This window comes from Corythoichthys intestinalis, chromosome 4 (genome assembly GCF_030265065.1).
Source record: "Corythoichthys intestinalis isolate RoL2023-P3 chromosome 4, ASM3026506v1, whole genome shotgun sequence".
Taxonomy (NCBI): Eukaryota; Metazoa; Chordata; class Actinopteri; order Syngnathiformes; family Syngnathidae; genus Corythoichthys; species Corythoichthys intestinalis.
Window position 1 is genome coordinate 61,675,881 of NC_080398.1, and position 26,373 is coordinate 61,702,253.

The 26,373-nt window shown below is 40.5% G+C and overlaps 1 protein-coding gene across 2 annotated transcripts in view; it reads left to right on the forward strand.

The window, feature by feature from the left end:
- Positions 1 to 26,373, forward strand: part of ascc3 (activating signal cointegrator 1 complex subunit 3) — a 135,416-nt gene that overhangs the window by 73,220 nt on the left and 35,823 nt on the right. For both annotated transcript variants that reach the window (XM_057833642.1, XM_057833641.1), the window contains exons 21-30: positions 2,486 to 2,711; positions 6,310 to 6,464; positions 9,764 to 9,862; positions 11,285 to 11,453; positions 12,561 to 12,781; positions 17,739 to 17,824; positions 19,861 to 20,027; positions 20,349 to 20,494; positions 24,902 to 25,022; positions 25,188 to 25,330. In XM_057833642.1, the coding sequence (XP_057689625.1) occupies positions 2,486 to 2,711; positions 6,310 to 6,464; positions 9,764 to 9,862; positions 11,285 to 11,453; positions 12,561 to 12,781; positions 17,739 to 17,824; positions 19,861 to 20,027; positions 20,349 to 20,494; positions 24,902 to 25,022; positions 25,188 to 25,330 (1,533 nt within the window). The remainder of the gene's footprint in view (positions 1 to 2,485; positions 2,712 to 6,309; positions 6,465 to 9,763; positions 9,863 to 11,284; positions 11,454 to 12,560; positions 12,782 to 17,738; positions 17,825 to 19,860; positions 20,028 to 20,348; positions 20,495 to 24,901; positions 25,023 to 25,187; positions 25,331 to 26,373) is intronic.

A 26,373-nucleotide genomic window follows, 5' to 3' on the forward strand; every position in this document is an offset into this window, starting at 1 on the left:
CTGGCGAAGCTGATAAAAAGTCCCGTACAACACAAGAAATCTGATTCTCAAATTTAAAATCAGAATCAAATTTGACCCCCAGATTTTTGACATAGTTCTTAAGAAACGGAGACAATGAACTGAGGTCAACATTCAGGGAGGCCTGGCTACTTGGTCCGAACACCATGACTTCAGTCTTGCTTTCATTCAAACTTAAAAAATTAAGTGAAAGCCACGACTTCATATCGTTGAGGCATTCAATGAGTTGACAGAAAGTGTCATTTTGCGCCATTGGGAAATGAATCTGAAAGTTATCAGTATACAAATGCTATACAAGTGCTCGGTTGTCGCGGAGGCGCAGTGGGTGGTCTGGGGCGGAGATTGATCGGGGCCCTGACGCCTCTTCTGCCCTGCGGCCGGTGGTTCTGGTGGACGGGGCCACGCCCGCGGGAGGCTGCCTCTTAACTCACGCACTTCTCACTTCGGCACTGTAAATATTTTTCACCTTGGCACTTACATGCTCATACATTTCTCCGGGGAGAGTTGGGACGGGGCTTTACAGTCCCGGCCCGGCTCCCCCCTGTTTTTAATGCACCACACACCAAGGTTGTGGGATGGTTGGGACCTGTTGGGGGTGGGGGTACCTCACGGCTGCCTCCTCACCACAGGCCCCGCCATCTCTGCACCTTTTTTAAATGCACCACACATCATACTCCACAGGAGAGCTCTGGCAAAGGGCGGTGGGACAGGCGGCTGGGCAGAAGCTCCATGCTGCGGTCCCACTGCCCCAAGCCAAGCTCCCCTATTTTAATGCATACATTGCACTACCCTCCCCTCACACCCCCATCACGGTGCTGGGTGATGGCTGCCAGTCGGGAACCTGGCAGCCACAGTAATAGGGTGGTAGGTGGGTCCCACACTTTTTTATATGGCGTGGCTCCTGGGGTGTGGCCTCCCCTCTGCCTCGGCTGCCGGCCGTGGGAGTAGGTTGGGGGGTCGGGTCTCCGATCTTGCATCGCCCCGTGGCAGTTCCTGGGCGTTCTCCTGCCTCCGCCTTCCCCTCTCTTCTCTGGCTGGGCATCCGCCCTGCGCTCCGTCGCGGGTCGCTGGCTGGGCGCCGGTGTATCAGCGGGGTGTTGCCTGCACCGGCGGGGGACCCTGCCTTGCCTGGGGCTTGGTGGGCCGCTGGGGGTCCCGTGGCGTGCCGTGCCGGTTGGGGGGCTGCGGCTGTGGCTCGTGGCCCGGGTGGGCGGGCGGGGGTGGGTGTAGGCGTGGGGTTGGTGATGCGTCCCCTCCTGCCATCCCTGAAGGCCGGTTGATGGGTGCGCGGGTGGCCCGGGGGACCACCCTGGGTCCCGGGGGGGGGACGATGGCTCCTTTGCTGGGCTGCGGGAGGAGGGATGGGCTGCGCATGGCCCCCCGCCCCCGCGCCCGCCCTCCCTCCCTCCCCGGGCTGGCTGGGTGGGGGCTGTGGCCCTGGGTTGGCGCCCGCGCGGCTTCTCCGCCCATCTGCGTGGCTGTCGCGCGCCCGGTGGGGCCTGCGTGCTGCTGGATGTGGTAGGGCATTCTCGGGTCGGGGGTCCCGGTGCCGGGATTGGCGATGCGGCGGCGTAGGGTTGGTCGCCAACGGGCTTACTCATAAGAGATTCACACGATTACTGGGTTCTAGATCACAGAACTGATTTGTGTACACTCTACCCCTTTCAATCACTTAGCTTATAGGCTTATAGACACACCCACCCCCATTCTCCTCTTTCACTGGCCAATAGGCCCCCACATGGTGTAAACCGGAAATACATCTCGCTGACGATAGCACCAACATATTAGTAACTAGTTTAGATGTTCAATGTATTTCTAGTTGTTTGTGTATGTGTTTCTTTTCCTTCTTCTCTTGTATTTCTTTTCTTCTGTCCCCCCATAATCCCTTCCTGTTCGCTGCTTTGTCATAATAAAAAGGTATTTTGAATGATCACAATGGGAGTATGTCAGACTCTCAATGTGAAACTTTAAAACTGTTCAGAATCTGGGCACTTAGACTTCCATTCTCTGTGTCAAACAGCTGAACAGGACAGGTTTAAAAAAAAAAAAAATGAAATAAAGCACTACGTTTCCTAAAAACAGAACCAAGAGGCAATAAAAAAGCGAAAATAAAAAAAGGCCGAGAACAGATCCCTGGGGAACCCCGTGTGGAAGCGATGCCTTTTTGGACATGAAAATGCCCATTTTTACACAAAACTCATTCATTTAGGTACAGTTTGAACCATGCCATAACATAGTTGTGAGTTTGTCTTCTTTTTCCCATAATGTTGGTTGTTGGTTTAAGCACATTACCTGTACTGCACCCTGGAGTGGATGACGACTAACTTTGACATTATTATTTTTTTTTCAAACTTATTTGCTGTCTGACTGCGTGTACCAAACTGCGATGCTTGTACCGTGAAGGTACGGGCGAATAAAATACCGTTACACTCTTACTACTGTATCTTCTCTTTTTGCCTCTTTTCAGAATGCTGCTCGAATTGTCAGGGCATTGTTTGAGATTGCACTAAGAAAGCGCTGGCCAGCCATGACCTACCGGTTGCTCACTCTCTGCAAAGTCATCGACAAGCGACTTTGGGGCTTTGCCCACCCTCTCCGACAATTTTCCAACTTGAGCCACATTATACTGAATCGACTGGAGGAGAAGAAGCTCACTGTTGATAAGCTAAAGGAAATGAAGAAGGACGAAATTGGTAGGAAACGAAATCACAGTTTCAATATTGGTTGTTTTAGTTTGAAAGTGGAATTGCACCAAACAGGTTGTACCCAGGTTATGACGTACTCGACTTATGCGATTTCGACTTTACGATGCCGCCTTTTTGTCTCCAATTGTTTTATTATGTTTTGTCGCATAAACAGTACCTTATTGTACCTCACAGCATCTTTTTTTAATTTTTTTTTTTTTACTTTATTAATATGACATGTTCGTTCTCCTTAAACATTGTGAAGTTGTTTAACTTTACAGACATCAAATAATTGTGGTTTTTGAAGCTTTTTTATTCCTTTTGACAATTTGTAAAGCTGTAAAACACATATGTACACTTATGTTCAAAACGACACGCATTTTATCTATAAAACACTTGACACAAAACAACTGGTGTTCAAACTTCCATCTAGTCTGATCAATATGTAAATTTAGTTGATTAGTCTAATTTGCCTAACAAAAGTCCGCAAGCTAAAATGCTACAAATGCTGACATATTTAGATTCGCATAGCAAATCGCTCACACCTAACTCCATAAACTATAGCTGTAAACTTCATTGCATACACAAACATATATTAGCTGAAACAACTTACAACCTTATGTGGGCCAAACCAGAGCGCAGCTGTGCTTTATCCATGTTAGAGGAGAGTCTGCTTCTCAGTCTTAAGGCGGCAGTACAGCCAGACACCTGAGTGTAGCGTACCCGCCATCATTAAACAAAATATAATACTTTTGGACTTTTTGGATAGTTATTTTGGGGTATTTAAAGGGTTAATTCCAATTTACACGGAAATTCGGGTTACGTCGCCAGCATTGAAACAGAAATCGTTCGTAACACGGGGACACGTGTATTTCAAACGGGAACTGTACCAAAGAAACATTGTTACATACAGTGTAGGGAAAAATATTTGACCTCTTTTTCTGTGGCATATTTATCATACAAAGTTTTCAGTTCACCAAACGATTTTTTTTAATATATATATTTTTTATTTTGTTAACATAGTACACTAAAACACAAAATCAAAAAGGTTAGCGTATCAATGCTTGTCATACTAAAAGGTGCTACGAAATGTTGACCCAGGAAGAAAATGAAAATGACCACTCAGGTAATATGGCATGTAGAAAGTGAATTTGGAACTCAAATCTGGCTGATTTTAATCATTTCATAATTTTTCCACCCAAAACAATGCATCAGGGAATGCACGTTTTTCAGCAATTTTATTTGTGACATCTGAACCAGAATTGATGATCATGTCTGGCTTTGTAGTACTTTCTAGCTAGTACACGATGACAGAAGGACATGAGAATAGAAAAGACACGAGAATAGAAAGCCTATGGATAGCATGTTAGCAGACTGATAAAATCTGCAGCTCATTCCGGACGTGACATCATCACAATAAAACACTTAATTATACCAATCAGACGTACAAATACAGTCACAAGACAACTTGCAGTCGGAAGTCCTATGAATACGCCGGCCTACTCTGTCAAGCGCCGTCTATAAAAGCACCGTAAATCATCAACTATTTCTCATAAAGCGCTGCCGTCAACATTACTTGAAAGCGCAGATTTCAAGCTCTCTCCCAGTTTTTTATTTGTCACTGATAGTCTACGGAAAACTGGAAATATGATTGTTTTAATTTTATTGTAGGAAATATATTTTCTCCACTACATTGCATTCATGCTCTTTGTACCGATGTTGTTTCATTTCTGAAGATTTTTGGATTGGATTGGAATTCAATGATTTTTGTGTATTATTTTGGGATATACTGTGTAGTATAACAGTTCCTGTAAATGACATTCTGTTGAGGAAAAAAATATACCATTGTTAAAAAAAAAAAAAAAAAAATCAACACTGGAGGAAGTTACCCATTACATGAGCATTCTTTCCACCGAATAATTTTGGGGATGACTACTTTTACTTCAGTAATATTATTTTGAACTAAGAGTCAAATTTTTGGCTGCTCTGACTGTACAGTTTCTGTCCCCACTATTGTATCGGCAAGGTCAATTACTTTATTTTTTTTGCGTGTGTATTTTTGTGTACAGAAGACATTTAGGATTCAGATCAAAAAGTGAATATGAATGTCCCTGCACCCTGGTTTGTGGGCTTGCAGAGAATCACTGTGTGATCAATGTGGCAATACAGTGTACTTAAGGGTGTAACGGTACATGTAATAGTATTGAACCGTTTCGGTACGTGGTAGTCGGTTCGGAACGGACGCGTACCGAAGGAGTTTCTGACGTAATATAACCATTACTTTTCGAGGCTGTGAGTCGATCGGGTTACAATTTCTTTGTGTAGATTATATTTACTCCGTCTTCTCTACTATAATGAGGACCAACACGGTCGGACAGTCCAGAAACGTCAATGGCGCAACAACGTGGCCGCTGCGAGAACGCAGTGAAACGCGGCCGTTAAAGTCAATCAGCCAATTCACACCAGTCGCAGTGCGGTCGCGTGTTAGATCCGTCCCAGAAGCGGCTCAACGCGACACACGCGAAAAGAACGGCAGAGTTTATTATTTCACGCGAGACGAGTAATGACACGGCCCTCCTGCGTCAATACTACAAGCTAGCAGACCGGGCAGACCGGAAGTCACTCGTGTAAAAATACGGAGGATCCGGTTGATTTTCAAACTAGTATGCAATTGTAACCTACTTTTTGAGTCCATCAGATCTCTTGAGTGGTAGATGGGGCACAGTTGACTTGTCTTTGTTGATTTACGGCTGGCTGTCTTCTCTGCTATATTAATAACCAACACGTCCCCGTGTTCAATACAAAACGCTCCTACCGGAACAAAACAAGTAGGAACTAATATTCACATAGGAACTAAAGTTATACAACATAAAATATACAATATAAATGAATACTACATCATATTTGTGAAATACAAACACGTAATAAAATAAATAATAGCCCATTTAAATAAAATAAATTGAAATGAGCTAAAACACCTGTAATTAAATAATAAGAATAATACACACATCCTGCTTACACAATTAAATTTATTAATTTATGTGTGGCGCTTTAACTTGAGAAAATCCACCAATAAAGCTTTTGAAAACCGTTCATAAGAAAAAAAAATGTTTCATTGAGGCATTTCATTTGTAAAATACATGTTCAAATCTTTGTCATTGGGATCGCTTTTCTCTTTAGCACAGGACTTCTTTTTTCTTCCTTCTTTTAGAAAGAAGACCAATACATGGGGTCAGAAAGGCAAATTGTCGTTGGATTATCTTTAAATACCCGCTACTTTTTGAGCAGATTTCTAGCTTTGTATAGGCTAATGTTCCTATTGTCGAAAGCACAAAAGTGTGTAATAAACAACTAGCACATTTATATTTTGCATTTTGTTTTTTTACTGTACTGAAAATGAACCGAACAGTGACCTCAAAAACGAAGTACGTATCGAACCGAGATTTTTGTGTACCGTTACACCCCTAAGTGTACTGCAAGTCAGCATGGTGCAGGTGTAATAGCGTTATTCTTCTTCTGATTATTTTAATAAAAATAACAATGATGTCAATAATATCCTCCTTTACCTTGATATGCTGATAGTTGTTACCTGTTGTATTGTTTCCAGGTCACATGCTTCATCATGTCAACATCGGTTTGACAGTCAAACAGTGCGTCCATCAAATCCCTTCGATCTCAATTGAAGCCAGTGTTCAGCCAATAACACGAACTGTTCTGCGTGTCCGTCTCATTGTCACACCCGATTTCCATTGGACTGATCAGGTAAATATGATAGGAAGTTAGAGTTTTGAGGTTTGCATAACAAGGTGATGTAAACTAAGGTTTACATCACAAATTTCATTTGATAAGTCAAGTTGTTTGATATAGCAACTTTATGAAAAATTAAAAAGTAACCATTCAGTTTCACCTATTTCGTTCTGAATGTTGATTAGATAAAAATATACACTTTCTTTGTTCATAAATGCTGGCCACACAAGGTGAAAGGCTGAACATCCTTGGGTAAAATAGAAGAAAGGTGGATTACATACAACAGAATACCGTAATTTCTGGACTATTGGGCGCCCCTGACTACAAGCCTCACCCAGTACATTTTTAAAGGAAAAACCATTTTGTACATACATAAGCCTCTCCTGCCTATAAGCCGCGTGTGCCGACTTAGTAACATGAGATATTGACAAAGAAATACAGTTTTCAACATTTTAATAACACCAACTTTTCGTTCCAAACAGCGCCAGCAAACACGGCAGTTATATAGCGGCGGCACGGACGTTACATAGCATCAACACGGCGGTAACAGCACTAAGTGGGCTGGTTATTAAAAACATAAGTCTTTGTTCGCCTTCTTCATCTTCCTCTTCCTCCTGTGCACTCAAACCATGGAAGTCTTCACCCTCAGTGTCGGATATGAAGACACTCAGATACACTTCGTCACGCACCTACTCAGTCTCTCCTTCGTTGTCGCCTTCAATGTCTCCCATAATGAGGCAAATGCACTCCTAAGCCCGTGCCATCCTCCTCGTCACGCAGCAGACTGGCCCCTCGAAACCTGTTGGTGATGGCGGACTTCTTTCATAGTACACCGCTTCACGCTGCCAGGCTCCCTCGGCATACCTGTGAAAAAGCTGCTCTTCGCATGCGGCGAGTCTTGGCAAACGATCTCTCGCCGCTAGTCATCTAAGCTTCCATACATCTCTGATGGCCAATTTAATTTCTTCTAGCATTTTCCATGATGCGGCCAATTCTGCCAATTCTACTCATGCACAAAGACGAGGGTCCGCCACCTCTATTCATGCACAACGCACAAAGTTAAACAAAGAACCGGTAATAGTGCAAACTAGCGTCTTCCTGGATGCATATATTTTCCACGTGTCTCACTCCCACATTTCATGCTCAACACCCCTGGCGGCCGTCAGAAAAATGCACAAAATGGCCGCATCATTGCACACTCCGCAGGACTGCTTGTAGTCCGGAAATTACGCTAATACATTTATGATAAGATGGAACATGCCTAAATTTCATTTAGTGGTGTGGCATGAAATTGTTCTTGAGTTAAATAGAAGCCATGATTAAATAGGGATTGAGGAATAGGTCCAAGTTTTAAAATAATTTGTATTTGTCCTCCTCTTGTTTTCAAAAATTGTCTCTACTGAAATTGAATAAAATTTAACTAATCTAAGCTGTCAAGACCTCAGCACTGAAAGTCCAAATTAAACACCACAAACTTTCTATGTAGAAAGGAATACTGTTAGAAATCAAATGTTTAAAGGCCACAGGATCCCAGTTGGGGTCAAGGGAAAACAGTATTAATGATCTTTTAGTCGTGTTCGTTACCCGAGAGCAGAAGTGTAATGATGATTCAATAATAGTTCAGTGGTTTAGAGAGTCACAGACCTGAAGTTGCAATTTGATTCGAGTCTACTGGTTCCAGAGACAGCAAATGTCAAGTACAGAATTCTGGTTTACAGTTCCCTATTCTGAGCAATTACAGAAGTGGAAGTATCAGCCAGTGTGCTACTCTGCTACGTACAGTCATGTGAAAAAATAAGGACACCCCATTAAATATTTAGTTCTTTATTAAGAAATGTTCACATATTAATATCTTTTTTTTCTTTATCTCTGAAAAAGAAAGTGATTTAATTGCTGGTAAACAACAAAAATTAACATTGTTTTACTCATCAAACCAAATATATCAACAAAAATGCTTATTCTAACTGAGGAAAAAGTTAGGGCACCCTACCACCTCATAGCTTTTGTTACCTCCTTTGGCCGAAATAACATCAGCGAGACACTTTTTGTAGCCATTTAGCAGTGTTTGACATCGGTCTAAAGAAAGTTTGCCCCACTCCTCAATACAAAATAAAATTCCTGAGTGTCTTTTTTCCAACAATGCAGAATTGCAATCTTATTTCACAAGTATCTCTTCGTGCGTCTTAATCATTCTAAGTGTTGAAAATTAATCTTGATGGGGTCTTTTTTCCACCCTTGACCTTTATGTTAGGCTTTTCAATCCTTTAACAGTCTAGAGCTGTCCCGACTAGTCGACATAGTCGACGTCATCGATGATGTAAATCCGTCGACGAGCACAACATCCCGTCGACGGTTAATGAAGGGTTAAAAAAAAATATGCGCGGAAAGTTCAGAATGTCGGATGCTCTGTATGCAAGCGGGGAAAGCGGCACAAAGCCAAAAAAGCGCACCAGAGTGTCCAAAACATTGACTTATTTCAAAGAAATAAAGAAGGGTACACTCTTGTGTCCTGTCTCTTCACTGCCAAGCTTGGCTGCACGTCGGCCGTGAATAAACACCTCAAGCGCCGTCACCGTTTGTAAAAAAAAAAAAAAAAAAATAATCTTTTTTTGTACACCAGAGGGTGCTGTCGCTTTACTAAATAATAATGTTTCATTGACAATGGGCCTATAAGTGCTATTAGTATTGCCAACTGAAAGGTTTATTTCATGTTATGGTTTATTTTATGGTATAGAAAATTATATAACGTTAAAAGGTCATAAATATATACAGTATATACAGTGATTGCACTCAAGGAAGAGATTGTCAATGATAAGGTAATAAATTAAGGTAAAGGCAATTCATATAGGCAATTCATTGATATATAAATAAGGTTTAAAAGGAAAAAGGTGAAAAGTTTTCATTAATTTCTAATTGTGTTGTTTTATTTGTGTGCACCGTAGCTCTTACAGTGTGATTACATCAAGGATGGAATAAAAGTTGTAAACCATCAGTTTAAGAGACCATCTTTTCAATTGGGATGCTACACTAGTTAATTCTATCAGCATTTGAAGTCATTGTTTATTTGTGATTTATTATTGTTATTTACGTGTTTATTTGTACTTTAGTAAATAATTTAAGTGTTCCAATATGTTTTTTGTGAATTGATAAGCGTCAACAAAAATTTCATTGCTAAATTAGTAAACAAAAACAAAAAATATTTTTTTAAAATTATTAGATTAGTCGACTAATCGTAAAAATAGTCGGCTGACTAATTGGGAGAAAATTAGTCGTTTGGGACAGCCCTATAACAGTCCTTTTCTTCCATGGTTCAGGTGCATGGGTCTGTGGGTGAACCATGGTGGTTATGGGTGGAGGACCCAATCAATGATCACATCTACCACTCTGAATACTTCCTCCTCCAAAAAAAACAGGTTGGTTTCTTTAGACTAAAGAAAAGTTCAATGATGCAGCATATTTAGGAGTAGAAAGGACCTCTGGTCGAGTACAACTAAATGCACTATATATTTAAGTAATTTTTAAGCCGTATTAATTTTTCTGACGTTCCTTGTATTGTAGAATTTTTCATCTTCATTTTATCTGTAAGTATGGCATTTTGCGTCTGTTTAGGCTTGTAACGAAAACTGATACTTCGGTACGAAGTCGATACTCAGATTCTGAAAATGTGACGTTCTTCTTTTTCTGCAATACCCGAAGTATCGTCGATACCGAGGCAGCAGATCTGGCTTCTTTTGTGTTATTTTGTGTGTCATACAGGGCGACATAAGTTGCCAGATAATCGGTCATTTACAGTGTATCACAAAAGTGAGTGCACCCCTCGCATATCTGCAGGTATTTAAGTATATCTTTTCATGGGACAACACTGACAAAAGGACACTTTGACACAGTGGAAAGTAGTCTGTGTACAGCTTATATAATAGTTAATTTATTTTCCCCTCAAAATAACTCAAACTATAGCCATTCATATCTAAACCCCTGGCAACACAAGTGAGTGCACCCCTTTGAAAAAACGTACATCCTTAAATTTCCAAATTTAGTACGGCTTCTTCTGAAGACGGTACACAAGAAAGCCCGCCCGTCTCATCAGACCATAGGACATGGTTCCAGTAATCCATGTGCTTGGTTGACATGTCTTCAGCAAACTGTTTGCGGGCTTTCTTTTCTACCGTCTTCAGAAGAGGCTTCCTCCTGGGGTGACAGCCATGCACACCAATTTGATGTAGAGTGCGGCGTATGGTCTGAACACTAACAGGCTGACCCCTCCACCTCTTCAATCTCTGCAGCAATGCTGACAGCACTCCTGTAACGAGTCACATGACATTTTGGAGGGAAAATGACAAGCTGTACTCAATTTGGACGTTTAGGGATGTACGTAGTTTCTAAGGGGTGTACTCACTTTTGTTGCCAGGGGTTTGGAAATTAATGGCTATATTTTGAGTTATTTTGAGGGGAAAATAAATGAACTCTATTATATAAGCTGCACACAGACTACTTTTCATTGTGTCAAAGTGTCATTTTGTCAGTATTGTCCCATGAAAAGATATACTTAAATATCTGCAGAAATGCGAGGGGTGTACTCACTTTTGTGATACACCGTGGGTACATTTTATGTTAATATTTTATTTTTTTATGTGAATAAAATGTTTACCTGATCTCAAGTTCACAGCATGGGGGAACTATACTGAATTCTATCGATTGGACTTCCCTCAGCCACATCCCGTTGTCCTTTTGTTTGTAAAATAAGCCAAATAAACGCTTGTACAATGAAGTAAGATCTGAAGTAAGCAAAATGATTGCTTAGTTTTAATAGAGTATTTGTGTGCTACTTTTTTCAGGTGGTAACAGGGGAACCACAGCACATTGTGTTTACCATTCCCATCTTTGAACCACTACCCTCTCAGTACTACATCAGGGCAGTGTCTGACCGTTGGCTTGGTGCCGAAGCCGTCTGCATTATCAATTTCCAGAACCTTATCTTGCCGGAGCGTCACCCCCCGCACACTGGTACGCTACCTCATTCAAAAATACCCATTAGAATATGAATAGACACTAACTACAATATGGCTACGTTCATACTACAGGTCTTAATGCACGAATCCGATTTTTTCGTGTTTTTCCGACTCAAGTGAGGCATTAACTTGACGGACTGAACGTGACAAGTCGCATAGAACGGGACCATTTCAAATCCGATCTGGGTCACTTTCGTATGTGGTCTAAATCCGATCTGGGCCACATTTTTTCCAGACTGTCGCGGCGGTCTGTACTGTCCACTCTCCCAAATCGGATTTCATGCAGCAATTACGTCATCAAATAGCGAGAGAGTCGTTACCGTAGCGATGCACCTGTGCGTTATTAGCGCCTAGCTTGCAGTGAACACGGCTTTTGAGGAAGAGCTGAGCTTGACAACAGTCATAGAAAATAAAAATGGGTTGAGGATAAGCCTGAGAATGCTCAGTTTTCTCTCTGTTCCAAGTGAGCAATATTTCAACATTGCCTCCACGGCCGAGAGTCGGGACAAACTGCCCGTATGTGTGTGTGACGTGCACGGACAGTGCGTGCATGCTATCGATCCATATAAACTTTGAATATTTGCCTAAACGGGGATTATTTATGTCTGTTATTTGTGTCCACCTTTTGAAAAGCAAAATATGATATCCCTGGAAAGACGGATGACGTCTGTCATTTGTTTTGATGGTTCTGCGCATGCGGGTCTTCTTGCTTAGCGGGTGTCGGACTGCGAATTAGTGCGCATGCGTAATACTTGAACGGTCTCAATGGATAAAGGCAGTCTGAACGGGCACGCCAAAAAAACGGATATGACAAAAAATCGGATTTGTGCATTAAGACCTGTAGTATGAACGTAGCCTATGTAACTTTTTTAGGGCATTAACTAAATTGGAAATGCTTTGAAAATAGTAATTTGTTGAAATTAATCAGTGGATACAATGGTCTACAAAGCCCTGTTCAAATTGATAGTTTTGCACTGAAGTTTTAAAATATATTAACTCTGTTAGTCATAAACGACAATTAAAAAAGGACTTTACATTATTTCTTTTTTGTTGAATCTTTCCACAAACTTATACCAATTTTCAAATGACTTTTCTTTTAAAGAGTTGTTGGACCTCCAGCCATTGCCTGTGACAGCTCTGGGATGCCGAGAGTATGAAAGCTTGTACAAGTTCACGCACTTCAATCCCATCCAGACACAGATCTTCCATACACTGTATCATACGGACACCAATGTCCTGCTAGGAGCACCAACAGGCTCCGGAAAAACCATAGCTGCTGAGATGGCCATGTTCAGAGTCTTCAACAAGTACCCAAACTCTAAGGTTAGAATGAAACTTTGTTTTTATTATCAATCTGACAACATACAATATACAACCTCTGTTAAAAACCACCACTCTCTGTGGATTTTCATTCAGTTGTTCAATTATGGAGTAAAAAAAAAAAGCAAATAGTTGTCCTGAGCCTTAGCTAAAGGAATTTCAAATGGCAGCTTTGTCTTATAGAAAGATTATGTAAGGCAAGACAACTTTATTTTAATAGCACAGTTCAACACAAGGTAATTCAAAGTGCTTTACATCACATAAGAAAATTGAAAACCACAAATAAAATGACGTATAAAAATCACATTAAATCATCATAACAGTTAAAAACAAAAACATTTAAAACAGGAAATATAATTTAAAACCCAAAAATGAATGAAAAGCAAAAGTATATGGGCAGTTATGAATGTGCTGTGGTAAACAGTAGCAGTTTTATCCCTAATTTAAAAGGAGCTAAAATGAGTACAATTCAGAGCTTCAAGTAACTAGTTCCAGTGTTAGGAGCATAGTAACTGAATGCTGCCACAAGCTGCTTGATTCTTGTACTGGAACACACAGCAAACCGGTTCCAGATGGCCTTAGGCCGGGGTCCTAAATTAGCGGCCCATGCTCCACGACCGGACCATGGCACACCTCTCTGCGGACCCACGGATGAACGAAAAAGTAATTAAAATAAACTTTTTTTTCAACATATATCAATTGTATGATTCGCCAATCTATCTATGCTATGTGCAACTATTCTATCGCTAAATTCTGTTTCATTTTTAGTCAAATATCTTCCATGTTCTCACTTCTGTTGTCATCTCTATGACAACGATGCGTTAATTGGCTGAGAGAGCCTGCGTGGATGCGCTGATTGGCTGAGAGAGTGTGCATGGATGCGCTAATTGGCTAAGAGAGCCTGCATGCTACTAGCTAGCGTGGACGGTCAGCAGCAGTGTCAGCAACCTCAAACACAAGTAGCATCCGGCACTTTGCAATCTGTTTTATTTTTCATTCAAGAATGTGAGTCATACTGTGAGCAAACGTGATTTATTTATTTATTTCCCCTTGTTACCCCGGCACTCTCGCTGCATGCGGGCAACGTTCAAGATCACAACGTTAAGCAACGTTGACTAACACTCACATCCCACCAGCAGAAGACCGAATCTAACAAAATGGCATGCTCAAAGTTGACCGAGAGAAGAAAAGTGGACAACAAAAATCGCCGTTTCAATGAGGAATGGAATGACAAATATGTGTCCATTTTAACAACTGCAAGTACCAAACCTATGTGCTTAATACGCTTCAAGACCGTTGCTCTGATGAAAATTTAAAACGCCATTATGTTAAGGAGCACAGCTCTTTTGAAGATAAGTTTCCTCCTAAATCAGAATTGAGAAGGCAAGAAATGAACAGGTTGAAGCAGTCATATCAAGAGTCAAGCAAGGTTATTGTTAAATCTATGACACAATAACAAATTACAACGGAGTACTCACTCAGAGTGTCGTGGGTGTTGGCCAAACATAAGAAGCCGTTCTGTGATGGAGAAATAATAAAAGCGTGTATGACTGAAGTGATGACAGCAAAGTTCAAAGGAAAAGAAAAGGAGGAAATTACAACAAAAATCAAATCGCACTCTCAGATTTATCGAACCCAAGACGCACTGCAGTACTGGCTGATGATGTGAGTAAACAGCTTTGTGACCCCCAAATGCCATTTCTCTTATTGAGCAGTGTTTTACCATTAAAGTTACTGTCAATAATTGTTGTTTGCACCTTAATGACAGAGGTTGTCATTTATGTTCTGAACTGCACTTGCACGTTTTCTTTTTTGTACAGCAGTGTTTTACAGTTACAAAATGTACTGTCAATAGTTATTGTTTGCACCTCAGTGACAGATCTTGTCAATTATTTAGTGTACATGTTGTACTTGCATGTTTTTTTTGTGTGTATTTTTATTTTAAGTCAAAAAATATTTTAATTTATTTCTATTCAATCAGAATGTACAGTACATTGTATTTTTGTTTGGTCAAAAGAAAACCACCTTTACCACCTTCAGCTTGCCTTGTACTTGACCGACATTAATAAATGGACCCATGCTTGTATGAAAAAAATAATTGTGGACTTTCAAGATTTGTATTTGAGGACCCCTGGTCTAAGGGGTCTGATGCTTTGTAGGGGTGAAACAAATCAAGAATATACACTCACCGGCCACTTTATTAAGTACACCATGCTAGTAACGGGTTGGACCCCCTTTTGCCTTCAGAACTGCCTCAATTCTTCGTGGCATAGATTCAACAAGGTGCTGGAAGCATTCCTCAGAGAGTTTGGTCCATATTGACATGATGGCATCACACAGTTGGTGCAGATTTGTCGGCTGCACATCCATGATGCAAATCTCCCGTTCCACCACATCCCAAAGATGCTCTATTGGTTTGAGATCTGCTGACTGTGGAGGCCATTTGAGTACAGTGAACTCATTGTCATGTTCAAGAAACCAGTCTGAGATGATTCCAGCTTTATGACATGGCGCATTATCCTGCTAAAACTAGCCATCAGAAGTTCGGTACATTGTGGTCATAAAGGGATGGACATGGTCAGCAACAATACTCAGGTAGACTGTGGCGTTCCAACGATGCTCAATTGGTACCAAGGGGCCCAAAGAGTACCAAGAAAATATTCCCCACACCATTACACCACCACCACCAGCCTGAACCGTTGATACAAGGCAGGATGGATCCATGCTTTCATGTTGATGACGCCAAATTCTGACCCTACCATCCGAATGTCGCAGCAGAAATCGAGACTCATCAGACCAGGCAATGTTTTTCCAATCTTCTATTGTCCAATTTCGATGAGCTTGTGCAAAGTGTAGCCTCAGTTTCCTGTTCTTAGCTGAAAGGAGTGGCACCCAGCGTGGTCTTCTGCTGCTGTAGTCCATCTGCCTCAAAGTTCGACATTCTGTGCTCTTCTGCCTACCTTGGTTGTAACAGGTGGTTATTTGAGTCACTGTTGCCTTTCTATCAGCTCGAACCAGTCTGGCCATTCTCCTCTGAACTCTGGCATCAACAAGGCATTTCCGCCCACAGAACTGCCGCTCACTGGATATTTTTTCTTTTTCGGACCATTCTCTGTAAACCCTAGAGATGGTTGTGCATGAAAATCCCAGGAGATCAGCAGTTTCTGAAATACTCAGACCAGCCCTTCTGGCACCAACAACCATGCCACGTTCAAAGTCACTCAAATCACCTTTCTTCCCCATACTGATGCTCGGTGTGAATTGCAGGAGATTGTCTTAAACCAAGTCTACATGCCTAAATGCACTGAGTTGCCACCATGTGATTGGCTGATTAGGAATTAAGTGTTAACGAGCAGTTGGACAGGTGTACGTAATAAAGTGGCCGGTGAGTGTATTTTGGTTCAGGGATATTTAAGCCCCTTTCACACACGCCAAAATACCGGGTAAATCGCGGGATTCAAACGGGTAGCCCTTACGTGTGAAAGCAATTTCCCGGGTCGACTGACACGGGGATTACGCAGACATTTCACGGGTTGTGTCTTAGTATAATGTCCGGGACTTTCCCGGGAAGCGGTGTGCATGAAAGCAGGCGTTAAATTCCCAGGTCACAGCACGATGGCTGATGATATAAATATCATGGCGGTCCATCCGTCACTTCCTCTCTCCTCGCAGTAAGACGAAAAATAAATAAAAAAATACCATTACAATACTCCAATCTACTAAACATTTATGCATGGATAAGTTGTTCCATGTCTTGTTTGGACAAAAGCCTCTTAACTTTAGGTGGGAATGGGCAGATTTAGTGACTAATTTTAGAAGTTGAGGTCTAAGTCAATAATTATGGCAAAATTTCTGACTTGATTTGTAGATGTAAGTGACATTGTGCACAGGTGAGTGCTGATCTCTGACCTTTCCTTTTTTTGGCCGAAACACGAACACCTCTGTCTTTCTTACATTTAGCTGGAGAAAATTCTGGCACATCCATTCATTGATTTGATGAATGTATTTACTCGGTGGGACTAAGGGACGAGAACCATGTGGGGACACTGAAATCTAGAGTTGTTTGTCTTCTGTATCGGTGTGATAGGAGATGTTGTACTGTTCCACAGTCCGACCTAAAGGAAGCATATACTGTAAATGTTGAATAGGAGTGGTCCAAGAATGTACACTTATGGAACCCACATGTGAATTTGTTTCGTTTAGACTCAGGGATTTCTTTGTGTCAATCAGAAAACTTATCTTGTAACTTTAAAAGAACTCTCCTTCAAATATTGTGGTAATCCAGCCACACCTGACTACAAACCACACCCTCTAAAGTTTACACGAAAACTGTATTTGTTCACACATAAGCCACACTAAACAGTAAGCCGCAGTTCTCCACATTGCATTTTGTGTAATTTACACCTAAATTCACGGAGCTCATCAGACTGTAATAATCCATAAAAAGTAGGATTTAAAGCGGGAAGAAAAGTAACGTTTTGTAGACTGAAAATTACGGTAGCTCTTCAAAGATTTATCGTTAATATAGCGAAAATACAGTGATACCTCGACATACGATCCTTTCAACATCCCACATAAAATTTGAGTCATTTGTCTTGACATACGACAACATGCTCAAAATACGATGATTTATGACAGCGTCGCGATTTCATTATTTTCCCGCAAGACGGCAGCAGGGCGGATTTTCTTGTGAGAGAAATCAACATGCGTCCAAGAAGGTTAGTGCGGATGGTAAAAAAAAAAAAAAAAGGAAATAGGTGACGCTTGCCATTGAAATGAAGAAGGAAATTAGGGCTGCAGCTGTCCATTTTTTAGGTAATCGATTAATCTATCAATTAGTTAGTTCAGCTATGCAGTGCGCCCTGTATATGAAAACAGTTTTAAAATAGGCCTTATTTTAAGGTGTGCATTATAGTGCGGAAAATACTGTACTTTTACGTGTTTGTTGCTGTGTTTCCAGGTGGTGTATATTGCCCCTCTCAAAGCTCTGGTCAGAGAGAGAATTGAGGACTGGAAAGTCAGGATCGATGAAAAACTGGGAAAAAAGTGAGTTTGGTGAAATTAAATTCTCACAATGGACCTATCGCTAAGCCACACCCCCTTGGAAAATTCGGACAACCCAACGCTCTGTCAAATTCTCTAATTGGCTGTGACTGAGTGAACGGACAATTCATAAATGATGGCGGGAATTTTAAACCGGTTTATTGCCTGTTTTTTATTATCCAGAGGTGCTAACTGAACAACTTAAATCATAAACATGCATGTGCAACATGAATACGGCGTAAATAAATGCTAAACAGTGAGAGAGCGGCGTGCAGTCAAGTTGTCCACAGCCTCAGCAGCATTTTGACAGCTTACACATTTATGTACATTGATGTTGTTTTTGGCAGCCCTTCTAATTTTTGTCCTAGTCTTTTGGACGAAAATACTTTTTAATCCTAGTCATATTGTAGTCATTTCAAAATGTTTTCGTCTTCGTCTAATTTTAGTATCTAATTAATTATTGTCATACAAATTTCTCATACAAAAATAGTTTTAGTGGACAGTTACTCAAAATGTTTTCACATTTAAAATTACTGTGAGTCCAAAAATAAATAAAGGTATCCAACAATTTCAAATTAACATTAACAAACGAGCACATGTTGACACGTCTACTAGGATAACGCCGACTTTGTGATGAAAAAAAGTTGTTCAGGCGTTTAACATCCTCTAGACTTACTGACTAGAAAAGCCAAGTGGCTCTGCTTTAGAGTTTGAAGAGGACACTCTCCATTCGTAGCGAATTGCTACAAGGATTAAATTTAGCGTCTGATGATCATTCAGCAGACTTTTAAAGGCTAAAGCAACATTACATACTCTCTTGCCATGATAAGAAAAAAATCTTACCTCATTTCCAAACAAGCAAGATGGCGCACAGCCGAGCTTGAAACACATCTTAAACTCCGTTGAGGAGGGAGAGGTGCGGCACGTCTCACATGAGCGACACGATCCAAACGCTGCCACGATACAAGCTGACGTACGATATGAATATTTCATGCATTGTGAACCTATTACAGAGACGATGTCGCATTTTCGTCTTGTCAGATAAAAACTAGCATTCGTCTCGTTATGTTCTAGTGTACCAAGCCACGTTTTTAGCTCGTCATCGTCATGAAAAATCTGTTCATCGACGATATATTTTTGTTATCGTCATTGTTGACGAAAACAACAGTGATGTACATACTAGCCAGCTACTTTGTAGATCAGTACTGAGGTCTTGACAGCTTAGATTAGCTATATTTTATTCTATTTGTGTAGTGACAGCCTAGTTAAGTAGGCAGACAAATGTTAGCAAACTAATGTTAATAGTTAAGTCTAAATTTCTATTATATGCTTTCAATTTTATTTTAAGAAATGTATCATTAACGTTTAATACCTTTGAGCCAACATAAGTGTCCTTGGTTATTTATTATCTTAACATTCAGTTGTGTATGTGGTCTACAAGAGCCTTAACCATAGCTTGCATGTGGCGAGCTTTCTTTTAAGCTTTGAAAGGGAACAAGAACCCCCCCCCCCCCCCCCCCCCCCCCCCCATTCTTTCAGAGGACTTGCTGTCATGACCACAACCTATGCAGTCATGACCACAACCTATGCAGCTCTAACAGTTTTCTCGGTTGGTGTCCGAGTTTTCTGATTTTGGGGCATGGTTTAGCGATAGGTCCATTGTATACATGCATGTTTCCATCAAGTAGGCAGGTTGAACACCTTTAGTCTTGAAGTTGTGTGTCCATCAACCGATTTACAATGTGGTGCCTTTGAGGGACCTTACATTGTTTGATATTTTTATGCTTAATTGAAACAAAGCCCGCATTTGGTTATTTTGTAAACATTTCACCCTTTGTATTTTCTGTTAATGGAAACAATAAAATGTTTTTTAAAATACAATTTTTTGTGCCGAAAATTTTATCCATAGTTTGAATTTAATTTGGCATTGTAGACAAGCTAATTAAAGAACAGGAATGAAAATACAATTTTATTAATGAGTTTTATGAATGATTGAGTTTATGAGTATTAAGTGTTCTTTGTACTTGATATGTATGTAGAGTGGTGGAACTTACAGGTGACGTGACCCCAGATATGAGAGCTATCGCACAGGCTGACCTCATTGTCACCACACCGGAGAAGTGGGATGGCGTAAGCAGAAGCTGGCAAAACAGAAGCTACGTTCAGAAAGTGGCCATCCTGATCATTGATGAAATCCACCTTCTTGGTATGTGACTGTTGGTGTTTTCGTCACTGATAACGATAAAAAAAAATATTTTGTCGACGAACAATTTTTTCATGACAATGAAGAGACAATAACCTTTGTATGAAAACATTTAGAGTCATCGTTGACTAAAACTAGATGAACACTTTGAGCAAAGCTGTGGTCGGTGGAAATTGGGATAGAAATGAATCAGATTGGAAAATGGGCAAAGCTGCATATATGCAGCATGTGCCGTCATTGTCTTCGTTTGTAAAAACAAACTCTAATATCATCACTCTACTGTTTTGTATTTAGATTTTACGAAAATATTTTTTTTTACCACAGGTGAAGATAGAGGTCCAGTTTTAGAAGTCATAGTATCAAGGACCAACTTCATCTCCTCCCACACCTCGAAAAGCGTCCGAGTTGTCGGTCTTTCGACAGCTCTGGCTAATGCACGTGACCTTGCTGACTGGTTGGGAATCATACAGGTAAGGTACCGGTGGTGGAGGCTCAGATGCCCTGACCTACATTTGCAATTTAAATTTTCCTCAACCTCCTATTTTCTTTATGTCATAGCAATTGTAAAACAAAAGTGAAAGCTATAAAATCTATTAGCCACGGGTGTCCACATTGTACAGCGTGACCCCCAAAAAAACAGGAACTTTTTAAACAAGCCAATAAAACCAAGAGTAATGGAAAAAACTACATTCACATCGACATATTTCTTGAATTTTATTGTCAATGCCATGAATTTTAACAAGCAATATGTAAGTGAAGGCCGTTTCGAAGTAGTGGCAGCCTACTATGAAGGGTTTAGAGGCAACCCGTACATTGTGTATGTGTAAGGGACGTTTTGGACTGAGCAGAAAGTCTTGCGTGAATTTTCGCTGAGGGGCGGGGCCCAAAATAGAGACTTGTTCTATTTTCATGGCGCCACCATGCTGACGTCAACAACGCATCCAATAGCAGAGGGGCTGGCATATAGCGATACCTCGGCATGCAACCCTTTCAACATCTGGCATAAACTGTTACAACAACAAGGCAGGTTTTAAGCATCATTTATTTGTTAAATTCATCAATTTTCCGACCCGCTTATCCTCACGAGGGTCTCAGAGGTGCTGGAGACAATCCCAGCTACAGTGCTGGCCTAAAGTATTGGCGCCCCTGCAGGCTTAAAGTATTGGCACCCCTGCAATTCTGTCAGATAATGCTAAATTGCTCCCAGAAAATGATTGTTATTAGGGCTGCAGCTATCGAATATTTTTGTAATCGAGTAATCGACTTAAAATTCTATCGATTAATCGAATAATCTGATAAAGCATCTTTTTTTTTTAGGTAATGTCAATTATAAATATACATGGAAAAAAAAGACATTTAATCCAATATTGAACCATTTTCAGTCAATCAATGTCTTCATTTTTGATGTACATTGTTGAAAACAGCCAACAATTGTATCTAAGATGTGACTACAAAAAAAATTCACTGCTTTCACTCTAAAAACTTCTAGATCTTATAAAAAAAATCACATATATCTTACCTAAAAATGTAATTACGCTTGATAACACACATCACGTGAAAGCTACGTGTTTTTCCTATGTGTTTCAATTGAATTTCCATTTGTGTCAAGCTATTTTTAAGTTGTAATTAAGTTTTAAGTTAGTCTAAACTGTAAGTACTGATAGGATTTTGAGTTTTTGCAGTGTTCAAAATAAATGTATGATAACTGCTGTATTGGAGCACACTAGGGACCTGTGCTACTTGGTGTTTTATTCAGCAATGACTACTGAGCTAAAACGGACAGTTAGCTTTATTATGTTTAAATTTACACCCTCATCACTCTACAGCACTGTGTTTTATAGATTAAATAAAGCCTGTATGTAAGACACGTTAGCCACGCATCGACAGTGGTCATACTCAATAGAAACCTAGCCCTCCGAAGGGCTAACGTTACGTGAGCGAGTGACAGTAATGTTAGGTTTATTAGCGATGAGAAGTCTACTGCTCAAAGATGGCGGCTGTTGTCTAACGCTGCCCAGACGCGGCAGAGTCTGTCATTTCGCATCTAGTCCTAAATGCATGCGATATCTATGAAACGCATCGGACACTACCTGCTACCACACTAGCATCATGTGGGCGTAGTTTTTAGCAATGTCGGCGTAGTTTGTAGCAGCTGTCGGCTGCGGTTAGTTTTTTTTTTTTTTTTTTTTAACTGCTTCTTCCTCTGCACACGTGACGTCAGCGCGTTGTCCCGCATTAAAAGTAGTCCAGGCAAAACGTGATGCTTAGAGCTGGCAAAATTAAACGATTCCTCGAGGTGAATAAAATACTCGGATCAGTTTTTAAACATGAGTTGCTCGAGTATTCGTTTCAGCTCTAATTGTGATTACAAATGCTTTGGTAGTAATATCTTCGTTTATTTTCCTTGCAATGAAAAAAACAAAAAAGAGAATAGAAAAAAAAAAATTAATCATTAGCGTTTTACACGAAACTCCAAAAATGGGCCGGACAAAGGTATTGGCACCCTCAGCCTAATACTTGGTAGCACAACCTTTAGACAAAATAACTGCGAACAACCGCTTCCAGTATCCATCAATGAGTTTCTTAAAATGCTCTGCTGGAACTTTAGACCATTTTTCTTTGGCCAACTGCTCCAGGTCTGAGATTTGAACGGTGCCTTCTCCATTTTGCCATTTTCAAATATCTCCACAGGTGTTCTATGGGATTCAGGTATGGACTCATTGCTGGCCACTTTAGAAGTCTCCAGTGCTTTCTCTCAAACCCTTTTCTAGTGCTTTTTGAAGTGTGTTTTTGGTCATTGTCCTGCTGGAAGACCCACGACCTCTGAGGGAGACCCGGCTTTCTCACACTGGGCCCTACATTATGCTGCAAAATTTGTTGGTAGTCTCCGGACTTCATAATGCCATGCACACGGTCAAGCAGTTCAGTGCCAGAGGCAGAAAGCAACCCCAAAACATCAGGGAACGTCTGTAATGTTTGACTGTGGGGACCGCGTTCTTTTCTTTGAAGGCCTCGTTTTTTTCCCCCTGTAAACTCCATGTTGATGCCTTTCCCCAAAAAGCTCTACTTTGTTCTCATCTGTTAGTCGAGGTTCTTTATCCACCATCCGCACAATATTTTGTTGAAATCGCCCGTCAATTTTTATTTTCCGTTCACATCTAGGGAGGTTATCCACAATGCCATGGGCTTTACACTTATTGATGACACTGCGCACGGTGGACACAAGAACATTCAGGTCTTTGGAGATGGACTGGTAGCCTTGAGATTGCCCACGCTTCCCTCACAATTTTGCTTCTCAAATCTTCAGACAGTTCTTTGGTCTTCTTTCTTTTCTCCATGCTCAATGTGGTACACAAAAGGACAACAGTACAGAGGTTGAGTCAACTTTAATCCATTTTAACTGGCTGCAAGTATGATTAGTTATTGCCTCCACCTGTTATGTGCCACATATAAGTAACAGGTGCTGTTAATTACACAAATTAGGGAAGCATCACATGATTTTTCAAAGGCTGCCAATACTTTTGTCTGGCCCATTTTTGGAGTTTTGTGTAAAAAGATAATAATTTAATTTTTTTCCCCATTTCATTCTCTTTTGTGTTTTTTCATTGCAAGCAAAATACTACCAAAGCATTTGTAGTTGCAATCATTTTCTGGGAGAAATTGAGCATTACCTGACAGAATTGCAGGCGTGCCAATACTTTTGGCCAGCACTGTATATTTCTTATAAAATGGATTATAGTCAGGGGTGCACATAATTTTTTTAATGATTAAGATTAAGATAACTAAACGTCATTTTGGAACACTACTTGAGTGATGGTTAATAAAACTACAGACGAGACATTAGTCCGGCCACAAGAGGGGGCTATAGCCCATCCTACTACTAACTGAATCAGCTTTCCTTTCTGCTGACAGTATATTCGAGTCATAAAGCGATCACTCCAAGAATGTTTGATGTTAAATAAAGTTAAGCTTCAATGCAATACTTAACATACCAATATATCTAGAAAAATATATTTCACTTAGCCATAAAGGTTTGAATAATGCGTTGAAATGTAACCATTTCAGTGAATTTGCAACACCATAATAGGTGGAAATACACACATTATCCTTTCTTCACACTCATCTGCTGTCAAAGATTCTACATTGATATTTTTTTGCATGGTTTCCGCGCCCATTTTAGTCATTATAGAGGAAAAATTATCCCTATCTCAGTAACAATGCTACAAAAAAAAGAAAAGAAAAATTCCAGAAAATGACCCCCTGACTTACATGGTGCACAACATATGAAATTTAATTGGTTTTCATGGTGGCGTCAGCGGCCGTCTTTTACTTATTTCGTGCCAGAGAAACCTGTATTTTTTAATTTTTTTATTTATTTATTTTTTGAGGTAGCGGTGGTGGCCATTTCGAATATTTTAGTCAAGCAGAGTTAGTGCCCACTTTATAGAGGGAACTGTTTTTTCTTCAAAATGGCTCTAGATTTCAAATCAATTGAGAAAAAAAGTAGAAATAAGATGGTCACGGATTCTAGGATTATGACTAATTGAATTGTAGCACACCAATTACTAATTGGTGCCTTTAAAGTGTCTCAATGCACACAAATGGACGAGTAGTTGTAGTAACCGCATCCTTTATCACACTTTAGTCTCAGTGATGTTGACAGAGTGCTCTTCCACACCACCACAATACATACAATATTTCTCAAAATAGCTATCACATTTTATTGCACCAGTCCAGCAGCAATTTGTGCCTTGGTTTCTCACTGAAAGTGGTAGAAACTGACTACCAGATGGGGCTTTGTAATGCCAGCTGCTCACATTTGTCCTATGCATTCTCTTTTTTTCCCTTCTGCTTTTCTCCATATCCTTGTTTGACAGGTGGGTTTGTTTAACTTCCGTCCTTCTGTTCGCCCTGTGCCGCTGGAGGTTCATATTCAGGGTTTCCCAGGACAGCACTACTGCCCCCGCATGGCCACCATGAACAAACCCACCTTTCAAGGTACATTTAAGTACTAAAATGATGAGCATGCAATTATTTTTAATATATTTGGACTTTGATTATATTTTTAAGAACAAAAAAAGCCATCTGTTTTTCATGAATAATAATTTGACTCAAAAAAGCAAACAATTAACCTGAACATAACTGGTGAATATGTCTCGACAGCAATTCGTAGTCATTCTCCAGCAAAGCCAGTGCTTATATTTGTCTCATCTCGACGTCAAACCCGACTGACAGCTCTGGACCTCATTGCATACCTGGCGACTGAAGACAACCCCAAGCAATGGCTGCATCAGGACGAGAGAGATGTATGGTCTACCGCAATGTTTTCCGATTACCGATTACGAGATGGTAATGAACCAAAAACGTGTTTTGAGGGACTAAACCATAAAGAGACTAATGCCGGTTTTCATCTCATGAGACGTGAACTAGGGATGTTCCAATTACCTATTTTTGCACCCGAGTCCGAGGCAGCTGATAAAAGGAAAAGAAGTGTTGTTTAAAAACAATAAAAGGTTGTATGTGCCGCCTTCATAATATAAATTATTTTTTAAATAAGATTAACGTAGAAAAATGCTTGTCTTTATTAAATGCTTCATTGAGTGAGTCGACTCAAATCCACTCACGCTTTGACGCTCACACTGCTGAGAAAAGCCTCTCACACAATGAGTTGCCACAGCAAACTACCGCTAGTGTTTAATCAACTAAACGAGGATTGACACATTCAGGGCTTTGATGGTAGAGCTACCAAGCTTCTCTGGCACAATCAAAGCTTCAAGCCTATCAATTATCGTAAACTTTAACACTCCGAACTCAAACTCCAGTGCACTGCTGACCAAGAAAAGCAGGAGGAGGGAGAGTCAGACCCGATTCTTTTCACCTGATTCCGATCCTCTGAAAAATGGCGCCTAGCTTGCATTGAACACTGCTTTTGGGGAAGGCAACAACAACAAGTCATAAAAAAATAAAATGGGTTGAGGATAAGCCTGAGAATGATCAGTTTTCTCTGTGCTCTATATGAGCAATATTTCAACATTGTGTGGTCATTTGTTTTGATGCTTCTGCGCATGAGGGTCTTCTTGCTCAGCGCATGTCGGACTGCGAATTAGTGCGAATGCATAATACTTGGTCTCAATGGACAAAGGCAGTCTGAACGGAGACGCCATTAAAACAGATATGACAAAAAAACGGATTTGTGCATTAAGACCTGTAGTATGAACCTAGCCAAAATGAACTAAATACAAGGTTTTCTGGTAGTTTTCTTGCTAAAAGGCCTCATTTTGCAGCTGATGGTGTACGTCTTTTTCAATGGCCGATGGACAAAAAACTGGACAAAATTTGTGTAGGAAGC